Below are 15,569 nucleotides of genomic sequence, written 5' to 3' on the forward strand. Positions count from 1 at the left end.
TTGTCAAAATGTAAAGTTTTGCTAAGGAATAAATGCTGTTTTGTTACAGTAAAAATACGTACTTGAGTTTTTTGTGCATTGATTTAGTTTTAATTGTTTCAGTTTTGGGTTAAAAAGTGTATTTTAGGATTTATATGTAGAAGAAAAAAATGTGAAAGATCGGTCAATATAAATTATAAAATGGTTAAGAAAAAGATTTGCAATGCTATGTGTAATGCCTCACCACAAATACGCATAATGATGGCTACTGACAATCATTATGGCCAAACTGAAAACACAAAAAAACAAATAAAGAAATCTGAGCTCTTTGGTTTGAGCTAAAACAATCATGAACTAGCATCCATACAGATACAGTACATTTTTACATGTTTCTCTCTAATCTTCAGGACATGTCATGTGTTTCCTTTTGTAATAATGTTCAATCTGAAAACTGGAAAATCATCAAACAAAACAACTTTAACGGAATAGGCCACCGTTTCTACATACTGAGAAATGTTCTTACCTTAGTTTAGACAAGTTGATGCGTACCTGGCTGGTCTTTGTGCGTGCGCTCAGTCACGCAAATGTTGTTAGTGTGCAGCCTCTCCCAGCATCGGTATAGCCCCAAACTGAGGTGAAGTTAGAAGCTACCAAGCTGTTCCACATTTTCCCCATTTAAATGCAGTTACATGAGCCTTTACACAATCCAAGTATAGTTACACAAAATGAAACATGTCGATTTTCTATGCGGATAAAAAGGGGAACTATATTGTGAGGCGTAATAACATAGGAGCACTTCCCTTTCCAAGTCCTCCAGGTGTTATTATGCCTCACGATGTAGTACCCCTTTTTACCCGCATAGAAAATTAACATGTTTCATTTTGTGTATCTAGGCCTGGATCATGTAACGTTTCACGCAACTGTATTTAAATAGGGAAACGTGGAACAGCTTGGTAGCTTCTAACTTCACCCCAGTTTGGAGCTATACCTATGCTGGAAGAGGCTAAATGCTAACAACATTTGTGTGACTGAGCGCACGCACAAAGACAGGTACGCATCAACTTGTCTAAGCTAAGGTAGGAACATATCTCAGTATGTAAAAACGGTGGCCTATTCCTTTAATCATTGCCTGGTCCTTGCTAAACCCCCTCTGTCCCGAGAGAGGCAGGACAGCCTTTATCCTAACTAAAAACAAGCTCGAAAACACTTTGTATCCTCATGCAGTTGCCAGTGTCCAGATGCCTGTACATTATATAATCCTGTTGTGTCAGCTGTGTTACAGAACCTAAGCCCTGCTGACACCAGCGTCACCATCTTCCTATTTGTTTTCATTTGTAACAGAGTCTTGCTTAAGACACCTGACATCTGCTCAGCCGTGTTAGCCCTATAGCACAACACCACTGCACTGTTGGCGAACTCGAACACAACCCGAAGACAAAGCAAGCCCAGATTACTGTGGACCGCACGCTCACCTTCTGAAAGAAATCCTCCCCGCCGTTGACTCTACCCTCGGAGGCAGCTGAAAGACAAAAAATAACAGCATGAAAAGCGGTTCAATGTTAAACACACAAAGTAACATTAACAGGGTAAAATCATGCCCTCATTATCCTTCTGAATCCTACAATATTCTCATTCAGAGCAGTGTTTATGGTGGATCTCCATTGCTCTGGATATTGGCTTTGGCGGGGATATTGATACTTCTCGCCTCGCCGAGATGGAAAAAATGTCCAAAGTCATTTTCCATAATCCCAGAGATCGGATCCAGCTTCCGTGTAACAAATTGAAGGATAGCATGAAAATCGCAAGGCATTTTACAGAAGGTCTTATAAATGGAGTTATACACGCTGCACTGGGACCAAATGGTTTTGAGTTTGCACTTCAGAAATTAGACCATCACTTTTAGACTTTAGCTTACTATATAAACTCTAAGCAAGCTCCAAGCCCTAAGAGAATATTTTTGCAATCATTTTCAGAAAGTTTTTCTTCTGAGTCTGTTTAAGTGTCTGTAATGCATGCATCATGTATTACTAGTATCTTTCTTGTATTTAGCAGATTTGCAATATTTTAAATGCATATTTTCAAATGCATTTTTAAATGATCAGTGAGGTAGTAATGTGATATGAGTTCATAAAAACAAATAAGGCCTGAATGAACGGACCACTACATCAGTCTTACATACGGTATGATTCAGAGATGATGTCATGACTGAAATGGTTTTAACATGCACAGAGAAGGGGTAGTCTATTTAGAGGTATTATAGAAGCATGCTGTTGTTAGAGCTGCCTGTTTGGCCAATAAAGTCAATTGTAGCTGTGGATAAAACAGGACATGAAAGGCAAATGCCTAAAGGAAAATTATTAGGGTATTTTCAAACAGAAAAAACAGAAAAGACGGTGAAATATTTGCCTCATTGGTAAAAATACAAACAAAACATTTTCCACTGAACCCTCCTCTGAGAAACCATGAGGCCTAATATGAGGATCTAAGCCAGTTGATTCAAAATACAATACAAAATCCGCTGGCTTCGGAGCAAATGTGGGTCAGGAGCAGGAGCCGAGTCACTGTATGTCAGAATTCAGCCAAGAACATAAGACTGGGAGCTGACAGAGAGATTAACCCCGTGGAGCCTGTCACAGTTAAGATGATTAGAACAAACACTGAAGATGGAGCGAGGTTCAGGAAGCTCGAGTGGAAGGAGGAAGAGGTTTCGGAAAGGGCCTGTTTTACTTCCTGTCACCATTGCCAATCAAAGCCCCAAAGCCCTTGCTGGACAATGCTTGAGCTCCAAAATGTATCTAGTCATCTGTGTATTTCCACTCATTTCTCTCTCATTCAGAAATTCTGAAGTATCAATGCAATGGAAAATCTAACAAGCTCATTATACAGTATTAGATGTGTCACAATTGTTTTCCTGTTTATTCGAAACATACCTCTGACAAATATTGGGGGAAAACAAAGACGTCAAAAGTTCCCCAGAAACAAACACGCCAAACTTCCCCTCTGGCCTTTTTGCAGTTCAACGATGCCAACATTCGAGGCTTGGACATGTGTTAACACTTACAAGCTGCCCCATACCAAAACAAAGCCCAGAGTGCCAAGGGAAAAATGAAGCAGTCTCTACAAAGGCCTGTGTAGCAAATCTACAAATACAAAGCAAAGATTAACAAGGGATCAAAGACAGGGTGGGGTTCTCAAAATTGAAGGTCTATAATCCTCAAATCAATCGAAAAGTGACAAAGTGTATAAAGCTTTATAAACAACTGGAGATGATAATAATAAATGACATCTATATACGAGCGACAAACAACATACAGTCTCCCAAACACCTTCAAGTGAAATTCCCAGATGTTTTTTCTTAATAGGCATCATAAGGAACAAGTTCTACTTAATTGTAATGACCATCTCTGATCCAATCATAAAACTGCAAGAAGAGAAAAGAATGTGTGTTTGTAAATGGTGGTGTAAGGCTGTCACATAGACTGGCACGTCTACAGCAGGACAGATCCCACATCTGTGAATGCCGCAGGAGACAAGATCAGGCCCACACCAGTCTGAACCACAGCCACATGTGCACAGCAGTGAGATGCAGATGTGTGAGCAGGTGTGCCATACTAGCATCTTTGTCCAAGCTCTCACACACACAGTCCCTGTCAAGACATTCACACTCGGAGCTTTTCAAAACCCATGTGCTAAAAATATGCAGGAGATTCATGTTAAATATTCAAATAAAGCAGCTTGGACGTATCTGTCAAACATCAACAACGTCAGCGTTGGCCCGTGAGCAGGAGCTGAGTGAAACAGATACATACACAAGACTGAAAACATGAGCCACATGCACAAGACAGCACAACATCCTGCACGTGAGCAGCATATGGGGAGGGACCAGAGCGCCCTGGGGGAGAGTAGGAGGGACCTGCTTGTGGTCTTTCAAATGGATGAACTACTTCAAATTTTGTGTAAACGTTTAATTATTGCTAAATGTGTACAGGAAATGCTAAACCCATATCAGCGTAGAGTATAATAATAATAAAAAAGCATTCCTCGGGCTAGAAGACAATACTTGCTTAGGTTGTTACTTGTTACTCATTATAGAACAACTTCACTTCTTCCCAATAAATTCACGGACAGTGCCGACGTACCCAACAAGCCAATTACTGCTACTGTACTGAACTGGGCCACAGCTAGCATATGGAATCTGGTTTTCATTATTTTGTGGAAAGTCTGGCTTTGGCAGAGATTTCACTGTTTTGACACAGGAGGAATGTAAACAGGGCTGATTTCGAGGGCTATGATTTAAATCCACACAACAGTTCAGCAAACAATGGAGTTCATAGTAAGACCATGGTCCAAGACATGTTTGACGGGAAAACATTCACTACGACACTATCCTCACGTAGCCAGGAATGGGTTCTAAAGACAAAGATTGAACGGCAACTGCCAAAAACCCATGAATACATTTCTATAAATAAAAAACTAAATGTGTTAAAATTCAATTACATTCACTTTACTAAAACTGAAATAAAATCAACACTGAATGGCTGGTGAGGATGACTCAAATTCATATTGAGTCCAGTTTGAGTTGGAAATTAAGTAAGTGCTATATTTGTCATTGTGCAAGCATAGAACGAAAAAGTGTTCAGGTGTTAGTCCTGAGCCGCTGCAACTGAGCCGCACCACCACTGTGGGCCAACCGGACCAGCATGTTTTTGGAGGTCCGGGAAACTGTAGCACTTGGAGGAAACCTGGCTGGCTGCCTTAAAGGCTCCTCTGATCCTCTGGAACAGCTCCCCCTGGGTTTGTCCCTGTTTCAGAGCGTGGTGTCCTGCACTGGTCAGCCACACCTCCTCCTTCCTCTCCTCTCCCTCCGCTCCACAACAGTCTTTCACCATCTACTCGTTTGTCCCTTTTTGTTTGCTGTAGCTCCTCTTGTGATGCCTCTACTGTGCTGCAGGTGTGGGGGCTCTTGGTGCCTCTTCAGTGTCTCAGAGGAAGACATTTGTAGGTCTCAAATGGGTTTCTAGCTGTTAACTTTTAAAAAGCTGCTTTCTTGTAATCGGACCTACATGCACAACGATCCGTCAACATGGAGCTAATGAGAGCACTTCTGGGAGCAAAGAAACCAGAAATAGGATATGAAAAGTTTGAAATTAGAAATCAGAATTGCAATGTAGAACTTTAGGACCACCACCAACCACTTACACATATAAAGCATATTCATACACAGACAGGGACACAATGTTGTTAGTATGCAATGGTCGGAGCTGGGATTTATCAGTCAACCTTCTGATTATGGGATGAACACCAGTCCCCACTGAAACAAGGAGAATGGATATTTGAATGTTATTGCAGCAGTTTAAAGTCTATAAAGCAATGAAAGTTTTGAGACATCCAGGCAGACACCCACAATTTCTAGATATTTTGAATCTGATATTGTTTTATTGAAACTCCTACCTTTAACCCAAACTACAATTAGTGTGCAGTTAAAACTATTCATCTGTTCTACACAAACTGACATCAAGTTTCAATTAAAGTGGTTCATTGGCTCTATCAATCCAGGTTGGGGAGTCTTTGCCTTTACAATAGGAGCTGCTCTCATCAGCCGTGCTTTAATACCTAACTTCAAAGACACTTAGTTCTACAAGTGTATCACCTTACAGCTGACAGGGAGCTGGCAGCAGCAGCAGCAGCAGTAGTAGCAGCGCAAAACGAGTGCAGACTTTTTGTGACTGGCTTTGACACACTTTTTAGGCAGGTTGGCAACAAAACAGAACTCTAAATGGCCAAAAACACTTCTCCACTGCGCCAGGACGACAAAACTGCGCTATCTAATCAGAGTGAGGGGCTGGGAAAGAGAGGCCCGCAGAGTAAGTAGCTGTCTGCTTTATGTGATCATGTATTAGTTGTGCCAAGAAGGCAACTTTAGCTTTCAGCACTTTTCTATCAGGGTCTCCTTATTTCAGATATGGTGGAATATCTAAAACTGTGATTACAGGTATGTTCTTGTTTTAAAAAAGTATGTCCAACTACTTTATCAAAGTGTGGGCTGCTGCTATTACATCATCATTCTCCTGTTGTAAAAAACATGTTTAGCCTGTAATCATTTATTTTTCTTCATAGTTTCTTTTATTTCCCTCTGTGCACTGTTGAACTTTGTGACCCTGTTCCACAAGTGACATATTAATTATGTTTTGTATCTTTGTTGCAACTCACGCAACAATAATCATGACAAATACGGATGGGATTTTGAAAATGTGACCAAAAAAAACAAATTCATGTGCACCTAACTCTATATTGGATTTATCAGGCTAAATACTGTGACTGGTCAAACCTGTTTGTCACTCACTCATGAGGGAGGCTGACCAATAGAAAGAGTGAGTGGGGAAAAGAAGACAAGATACAATCGTAAACTCCTGGACAACTGAGAGGCTACACAAACCCAGCAGATGTCAAAGTGAGCAAAGAGCCACATAAACAGGAAAGCAAATCATTGCCTTATAAAACAAGTCTCTCAAAATGCATTGCTGTATTTCCTGCCCCTAAAAAAATGATATATTTGATTTTAATTTTCATTCTTTTTACAGATTAAATGTTAAACATGTGTGACTTTATCAAAAAACATTCAGGCAAATTGCCTGAAAAAACCAGATGCTTCTTCTCAGTGGCCAGACGAAAACATGCCAGACGCTACACTCTCTGACCCCTGACAGGGATGAAACCCTTTTTTTTTGTGCTGCTATTGCATTTTTGATTTTGTAGTTTCATACAGTAGAAAGAATTAAAGCAAATAATGTGAAGTGATTTAATTGAGTGGAAAAACAAAAGTGCGGCACCTATTATGATGCTGAGCTCGAGCATAAGAGTGATGGTTCCAGAAAGGCACTTGAAGTGCTGCGCGCAGTGTTTGGGTTATCAGCTCTTCTCTTGTGTTAACGCCAGCATTACACAATGTAGTACATTCCTGGTGCCTGGTATCTACTGTGCTGGATCCCCCATGGAGCCCGGGGAGGCACTCTCACGCTGCTGGCCCATCACTGACGCATTGGGAAATCATTAAGGCATTTTAAATTCATCAGCATTTCAATCATTCTACGATAATGATTTTTTCTTCTTCTCTTTCCTCGACTACAGTATAAAGTTATGCAACCCGACTTTATCTAAAACCACTGATGTGACTTTTCAAGTGTTTTTAATGTGTTGTGTATAGTGTACAGTAGTGTACGATACGCGTTGCATGGCTCACCATAACGATAACCTTATGATACGCCAATACTGCGATAATCGATATATTGCACAAAAAAAACATTTTTTTTTTAAGAAACATGCAATTAAAAAAAAAAAATCCAACATACTGCATATTATTCATCATTTACATTTGTGAATAAATGATCCCTGACCGAAAACTGGTTGATCTGTAAGTGGCATCACACTTTAAATAAAATAAACACGAAACATTTAAATAAACAAGAAAACACAGTCCTATTTCAAAAGCAATAAACAGTGTTTGGTCCAAGTGCTTAAAATAGTAATGCTGCCCTTTACTGTTCGGCTACCTTATTAATTTGCATGACATCACTTATTAATATGCATTATGTGATTAGAGATGAACCGATACAGTTTTTTTGCTACCGATGCTGGGGTTTGATGTCTACCGATATCCGATATTTCCCGATACCAAGAGACTTTCTTAAAAGTGGCTTTCTCTGAGTGATACATTTTATTGACTCTTCTCCATTGTAAAGTAATAATTTATTGTCATGTTGCAGATCAATGATCAATTATATCTATTGATAAGCTCTTGGATAAACATTTAACAAGGATGACTTTTCTACACTAAATATCCTTGGGTATATGACAGGCTTTAGGTTACATTAATATAAACAACTCACATTAAGTGATCTGATCATTACAAATATGTTATTTCTCAAACTAAAATACAAACACTTCAACGTCTTCAAATACAAACGTCTTCAGCACCAATTTTATTTTATTTGGCTACCCTAAGTATTTCAATCATAGTTTCTGACTCAGCCCTGATTAGTGTTCCTTAGCATTAGCATGCTCCTGCTAGCTTTAGCATGCAATTGCTAATTGCTATCTGCAGAATTGTGTGCTGCGATCAGAAATTCGTTTGCGAAGGTTAAAACTCAGCAATTGAATTCTCCGGGTTCTTGCTTTACAATGATATACAGCATGCCCATATTCATTTTGTGGTAAAAGTTGTGTTTTGAAGGCGTTGAGAGGCAAAACTAGTATCAGTATCGTATTTTTTCCTGTATCGGCTCCGATATCCGACACCAGTATCGGATCGGTGCATCCTTAGATGTAATCAAAACTAAAATATTGCAATATATCAGATACATCTATATATTGTCACACTCCTAATAGTGTCTGTTCACTTAGCCACCAACCACCATCAGAATATTAGTAATTCAGTTTGTCACCATTCCCACATACAGCTGCTTGACCTTGTTGCAGACATTTCAGCAAATCGTGTCCACATATGTTCCTTCTAAAATATGCTCCACAGATTTCTGTCGCTGTTGGTCAGGCAATGAACCCCATTTAAATAAATTATTTCACATGAGCGAGGATCCCCAAAGGGTCTGACTACAGCATGGCAAGCTGAGATTTCCATTTAAAATGCCGACACTCCGGCTCATAAAAAAATTGCATAACACGCTATTGCACTTTATTAAACTTCTTGCCCTTGGCCTTGTAATCGAAGCATACTTCCCCTCTCTATTCCAGCCTCAGGTGAAGATCATTCTCACCATGGTTAGGCCCTCGTCCAAATGCTGCACTTATAAAAATGTCTGCCCTTCCAATCAAGGCCAGTGGAGCAAAAACGCTAGATCGTGCTAGATGTTGAATGAATGGAGAAAAACAAACCCCAATCCCAAAGTTTTCTAAGATAAACATAGAAAGCTCTCGGGATGAGTGGGGGCGGCTATGGTCCGGGACGTCCTGAAATGAATGCGTGTATACGGCGAGTGCGTGCGGGGCAAGTCGGGTGCGCTCCCCAAAGAAACAGTTCTAAAATAGCAACCGCAAACCAGACAGAATGTAAATCTGCACTTTGAAAAGCTCTCTAAAAAAAACAGGTATTCGTTTTACAGAAGTATAGAACTGGGTCAACACTGTAGCGTTGCTTGGACCGTTGAAACAGGACTCCCACTTTTTATTTTCCCCGGTAATGAATTACAGGTTTTTCCGCCAACCGAGGCTCAATTATGTTACAGCTCCTGAAAGCTCCTTCATGCCCAGGAAGAAAGAATTTGGTGCGTAAGCAAACTCGAATAGAATTGTTTAATTGTATCAGTGCGTTTCTGTAAAATTTGGGGGGGTTAAAAGAGGGGGAGGAGTGAATTTGGTAGAAGCCAGAACCCCGACACGGAAAGAAATGATCTGAATCGCTTATGAGTGATAGCTCTTTTGTGGTTAGGCTTACCGTACTAGAGAATCAGGGTAGGAAGGGCATTGAAGCTAAAACACTACATCCAATACTCGAACATAGGTGGCTGCTTTATGTCAGTGATGTAATTAAATGTTGGCATGTGTATTTGTTGTGGTATTGGCCAGTCAGACCAAATTAGAGTAAAAAGTTCAAATTGTTCACTTTAAGATCTCTTCCATTCTTCCCATTAGAAGTTGTGGGTGGTTAGGAATAGGAATAGCTACTACGGAGTTGAAAGAGTTTACATGTGTAAGAGCTTTAGTTAGTCACAGAGTGAACTCTCAGAAACATCTATGCATATACTGAGAACTTGTCTTTAAGTAATGCTGATGGGTTGACTAAGCAAACAGACAAACTTAACCAACTTGAAGCAAAAGTTTTTAGCATAGTCAGCTGGGCTTCTTCAGGCTCGTCTGTTCATCCTTGGAAGCCAACTTGGAAAACACTCCCACATAATCCTTTCAAGGAAACAGCAGAGCTAACCACTCTACCAATAAGTACTTCAACGCAAAACTTCAAATTATTATAACAGCACATTATATACACAGCAAGTAATTTATAATTATATCTCTTGTAGTTCCCAAACGTTTAGGAGCCATGTACTTACTCTGCACTGACAAAACCTGCCCGTGGATGTACATCTATTTTATTTTGTTGAAATACAGTGAGACAGGACTTTATTGATCTCACAATGTTACATCTGCTCTCAACAACATTTAGTGGGTGCAAGTACACAGTAGAAAATGTGCAATAAAGTAATAGTAACTAGAGGTATCTTAAAACAGTAGTAACTGGTTTACCTTAATAAATCCTTTCAATAGTCCCTCTGGGGGTAATACAAGTGTTAATGGGATGATTGGGGGGGTCTTTCATCTCCCCCCGGTGTCTCAGGCCAGAAAACCACAATTGCAACTTCACTGCCTCCGGGTCGGAGGCCCCAATACACACTAATGGAATCACAAAGAAGAAGCTAACAGGCTAACGGGCAAACCTACATAAACAGCACCACTTAAACAGTATTTACAGCCAAGTTTCAGTGAAAAAAATGATTTCCATTGTGTAATTGGATGTACAATATCCCTCTCTCCCTTTGTCTTTTCTGTCAGCATAATATTTACTCTCACGGACAATTAATGAGTAAAAAACAGCAACATGCTACGACACCTCGATGGCGCTTATGGCCTCTAGGGGCATGAGTAACTTAGTACTGCTTTAAACTCAAGCATCCACTTTGCATTTGAACAATTAGGCTTGTCAGTCCTAAAACAGGATAAAGAGTGTGTGTGTGTGTTTTTTTTTTTTTTTTTATCAGCAAGGACAGATAAAGCACCAAAAAGAGGTCAAAGCTACAGTAGCTTCTAGCAGGACGTAATTTTTTCCTGTCCATTTAGACTGCAAAATTGAAAATAAATAAAAAACTATAGGAAAACTATTCTTATAAATGTGATACCCGCACCGGTTTCTCTGAATAGCACTTTATAACTCATGTCTGAAAATGTGGTTTTAAGATATACTAACATAATAGAGACCGCCTTCAGGACATAGATGCATTTCAGCCCAAGAAAGGATCTTCCATTCTACCCTTGGCATTGTCTGCAGTTTTCCATGCTCCCACTTCTGAGAAAGCCCTGTAGTTACTATATTTCTAATTGGGAATTTGGAAGACGTATTTATAAAATGATCTCTTGCTTCCCATTATTAACCACTTACAGAAGACCTTTAACTATACAATTGCGGTGAGTAGTTTTAAGAAGTAGGTCAGCGTTATGTTTCGGGAAAGTCCGACAAGTCCTAGTGGATCCTGGAGAAGCTGCAACAACAGAGAAGTGTTTAAAGATCCAACGGGGCGCACAGGCCTGCAGCACATTCCCCTCCAGATACTCACTTCCTGTAGGAGCCTTACTCAGCACCGAGGAGGAAGAGCACCCTCAGGCCCCAGCACTTTCCCTTCTGGGGTAAGCCGCCAGAAAGACAAAATTATTTAGCTATTGTGTACACTTACTGAGAAATAATCTAGTAATACTTCTAGAAGAAAGAACTAAACTCAATTTGGTGGCAGTCAGTTCAAAGTATACGATAAACATTATTATTCTATACATAGAGAGTAATATGTAAAAGTAATATGTATGGTGTCATTTAAATAGACATAATCTTACATGTGCTATGTTAAAAAGAATATTGTTGCAATCTTCAATGTTGTGAAAAATAGTTCCTATAAACAAAGGAATTTCAAGTTCAAAGTTGGAAGAACTTTTTGGGCACTATTTAGGCATCCCCCTCAGATAACTGTGAGGGCCATAGTGATCTTTGCTGAAAGGTCAAGTATAAAAACTTAAGTTCTTTCCTGTAGCCGTAAAAACAAGGAGTAAATTGTATCGAAATACTGATAATACCTGTGTGTGTTTACTTTCATGTGATTGCTTTTCCTTTCTGAGACAAAGCTACACAATTATCGCATGTGGTTTCGAAGCAGCAAAACAAATTAGTCCAATGAAGAAAATGATTCACTGAACCTAATTGCAGGTTGTGGTGGCAGTTACCCTGCAAGTGCGCTGTTAAAATGCATGGACAGAGCCAGTGTACCGTGAGGCTTTGCCCACTGAAAAACAACAACTCACTAAACTATGTCAGGACTATCGAGACAGCTTTCAATTGTACGTACAATTTTAAGCACTGTGCACAAGCAATAACGCAGTTCTTATTTTTATCTGACGAAATAAGTCAAGCTGTCAAATACATACTTATTTGTTACTTCTCAGTTGAGTAACTTAGACCTTACAATACAATGGTCCATTTGGACAATCAGCAGTGGTGAAAATGTTACTTCTTTCCCACAGTGCCATCCTGCACACAAAGGGGAGTTCTAGGGCTTTCTTTGTGCACATTAAACTATCTTTCAAGCTTTCAGCAGCGTGTCAGGGTCTCCAGGCCATTAACTAGTGACTCCTATTCCCCTGTGCCAGGACTAGGCCAGTAAACCCGTACGGGCGCTACGGTGAGGCTGTTGTCAAGTTACACTCAATTTGAGTACCTCAGCTCAGAAGCCAGTGCTTCTGCCAGTGCAAAAGACAATAAATCTGTAATTGCAGCCAAGCAGCTCATAATTTCCATTTGGTTTTGGAACAAAGTAGTCAAATATGGATTGTTGAGCATAGGAAATGCCAGTAAGTTAACAGTTCATCTCACCCTGGATTGATTAACTTGGGAAATCCCTTACTATACATACGTGTGTCTCAAGTTGCAGTGATGCACTGTCTGACATCATTCATTCATGCGGGGGTTATAAACACAAACGCCTACACAGTGGAACAGCTGAGGTTCTCACAAAGTACAGGTTAACACAACACAATCACACTTATATCAGATGCTGCACTCTCTATAATGGAGGAAACAACAATATAAATATCGCAAAATCCCTGAGCTCTTCCATGAGATGAAATGCATTCTTTGCTACCACAGCCTAAAACAAAAATGGACTGGTCATTTACAAATGTGCCAAAGTGCAGCCATAGTCTAGTGGTTAAGGCATATGGCAAAACACTTTTCTGCCCTCAGCGTCATGGGTTTGAGTCTGGCTCCAACAATGTACTGAATGTCTCTTGTCACTCCTCATCCCCCTTCATACTGTCCTATACAATAAAGCCAAAAGTTCAATTACGGCCTTAAGTAACGGCTTAAACTTAAACTTCTATAACAGAGGCCTGTTAGTATCTGGAGAACTTACACCTTTATATTTAAACATGTGTATGATGTTTATTTCTTTTTTGGATAAGGTGGTTTGAATGTTTGACTAGCTTTCTCGGAATCACAAATTTAAAGCAACCAAACCTAACCTAGTTATATCCATGATTTTCCTACTTTAGAGTCATTTTAACCATGTTTTGATCCTAATTAGTGTTTTTACAGCACATCTTGTTCTGACACACAGGTTGAGATTTTTACTGAATGCACTGTGCTGAGATGGTTTAATATATTATTTCAATTTCAAAGTAATTCAATATCACAACATTTTGTCATAATTTTGGTAACACACAGAAGTAATTCAAGACATTCTTTTGAATTTGACACTGACTGACATACTGCCATAACCTAAACATAACTAGCTTCCAGAATGTTTCCTTGAGGCCATGGGTCAAAGATTAGACTAGTTTCACAGTGCACATCGACCAGTGTTTAAAGCACAGTCGATAAGTCACCAAAAAAGTCTGGTCACACAGCAGACATTTCTAGCTTTTACTACAACCTCAATGTTAACACTAAACATCCTAACTACAATATTGTATCAAATAGAGCTGCACAGTATGACAAAAATAGCTATACGCTACTGTTTTTAATATTTTAGATAACAATGTTCATCTGTTCTGGTATTAAAGGTGCATTATGCGACTTTTTGCGTGGAATTGTATTTCAGTCCTCTGAAAATGCAATGTGCCCTAAATCCAGACATGAAAATAAATTATAAATCTCCACCACTTGCAATACTTCTTACAAACAGAAAGTCACACTTATTATTATTACTCCAAACAACAACCAAAGTGCTCAAAGTGATGTGGCAAATGCCGGTATGTCCGAGTGTGGATTGGAGGGCCGGTCTCACTTTGTGTTGTTTTCCTGGAAGAGTAGCGGATGACATGCAGCAGTGAGGAATGTGAGGAGCAAAGCGAGGACTAAGACTTTCTTTGGGGGACTGTAAGTAGCATGTGTGCCAGGGACAGGGTAAGGGTGAAGGATGATTAGAAAGGACACTAACAGAGCGTACCAACATGTAATAACAAAACACTTTGTGTGCTATGATAAGTAATGGGGTCTGTTAGGACTCAAATAATCTTATCTTATCTATTATAAGATCCACCCATATTAGCGAATGGTCTCTTCTTTCTTTTGTGTTGGGAAACTTGTTAGATGACCTTACATGTGCACGTTTCCTGTTAGCAGTGGAACTTGTTGCCAACAAAAGCCCAAAAGAGAGAGAAAAGCCAACAAATTGCACTACTCTTTATAAAATGTAAACCAAAATGGCAGTGAATTTTACCATAACTTATACTGTATAATCACAAATATAAAATATGTTACTTTATTATTATTATTATTATTATTATTATTATTATTATTATTATCATTATTATTATTATTATTATTATTATTATTATTATTATTATTATTATTATTATTATTATTATTATTGTCTGAATCATACACTGTTTTATATTGTGCATATTCTCTCGCATTCATTACTATTGTTTTGCTTGTGGGTGACACTAATTGAAAGGGCCGAGGGGGGAATTGACGCGTTTAATTGGCTTGGACTTAATTGATTTCCTGTGGATCACGCGCCGACCACGCTCAAGCTTTCAATGAACTTTTACAAGCAATTAACACAGGTAATTACATCGTTTTAAATGAAGCTGGAAAATTAATAAAAAGCCAAATATATCATGTAAAAGTGTTTAAAAGTATGCTCAGCTTTCACCTAGTAACATGACTTCCAGCTTCTTCCGGTCCACTCGAAACCTCTCCTCGGTCCACTCCGGGTCGGGCAGTGGATGTGGTCCGTTCAGGTCCTCTTCAGATCCGGGTAGAGGAGAGTCTGTGCTCCGCTCACTGTTGGAGCCATGGTCGGACTGCTGCAAGTACCCGTCGCACTGGGCAGCCATTGCGACGCGCAGCAACTGTTCCAGCGGCCGCTGCGTGTTTTTTCGAAGTCGAGTAGAGCTTAGACAACACAACAGGCAGAACTTCGGAAGACTGAACAACAGTTTTTTTTTATTCCTTCACTTCAGTATGCTGTGTGGGCTCATTGCAGCGGGGGTTTTTCCTTTCTTTTCTCAAAAATCTTTCTTTATCTCCATTGGTCTTCCTGTTTAGATGGACAAAGGGGCACGCTGGACCGTTAGCTGAAGGCAGAGGAATAAACTGTGCAGCAAACACCAACGAACTCGTAGGGAAAGTTTCACGTGTCAACATGTAAAGCAGAGAGAGAGAGAAAAAAGATTTCGACTCCTCCCAGATGCTGTTTTTTTTTTGGAGATCTACCTCCCCCTGGGCTCCTGAGAAGGCAACTTTTTAAAAAACCTTTATAGACTACTTTTGTTTTCGCGCATTGCTAAAGAAACATGCATGGCGTTTTTCATCATGC

At 39.6% G+C, this 15,569-nt stretch overlaps 1 protein-coding gene across 3 annotated transcripts in view; it reads right to left on the bottom strand.

Moving 5' to 3' along the window:
- Positions 1-15,368, bottom strand: part of bicc1a (BicC family RNA binding protein 1a) — a 62,449-nt gene extending 47,081 nt beyond the window's left edge. For all 3 annotated transcript variants that reach the window (XM_079560469.1, XM_079560468.1, XM_079560467.1), the window contains exons 1-2: positions 14,904-15,368; positions 1,452-1,498 (exon numbers count right to left, since the gene is read on the bottom strand). In XM_079560469.1, the coding sequence (XP_079416595.1) occupies positions 1,452-1,498; positions 14,904-15,087 (231 nt within the window). In that variant the 5' untranslated portion in view covers positions 15,088-15,368. The remainder of the gene's footprint in view (positions 1-1,451; positions 1,499-14,903) is intronic.
- Positions 15,369-15,569: the final 201 nt, after the last annotated feature.

This window comes from Gobius niger, assembly GCF_951799975.1.
Source record: "Gobius niger genome assembly, chromosome: 7".
Taxonomy (NCBI): Eukaryota; Metazoa; Chordata; class Actinopteri; order Gobiiformes; family Gobiidae; genus Gobius; species Gobius niger.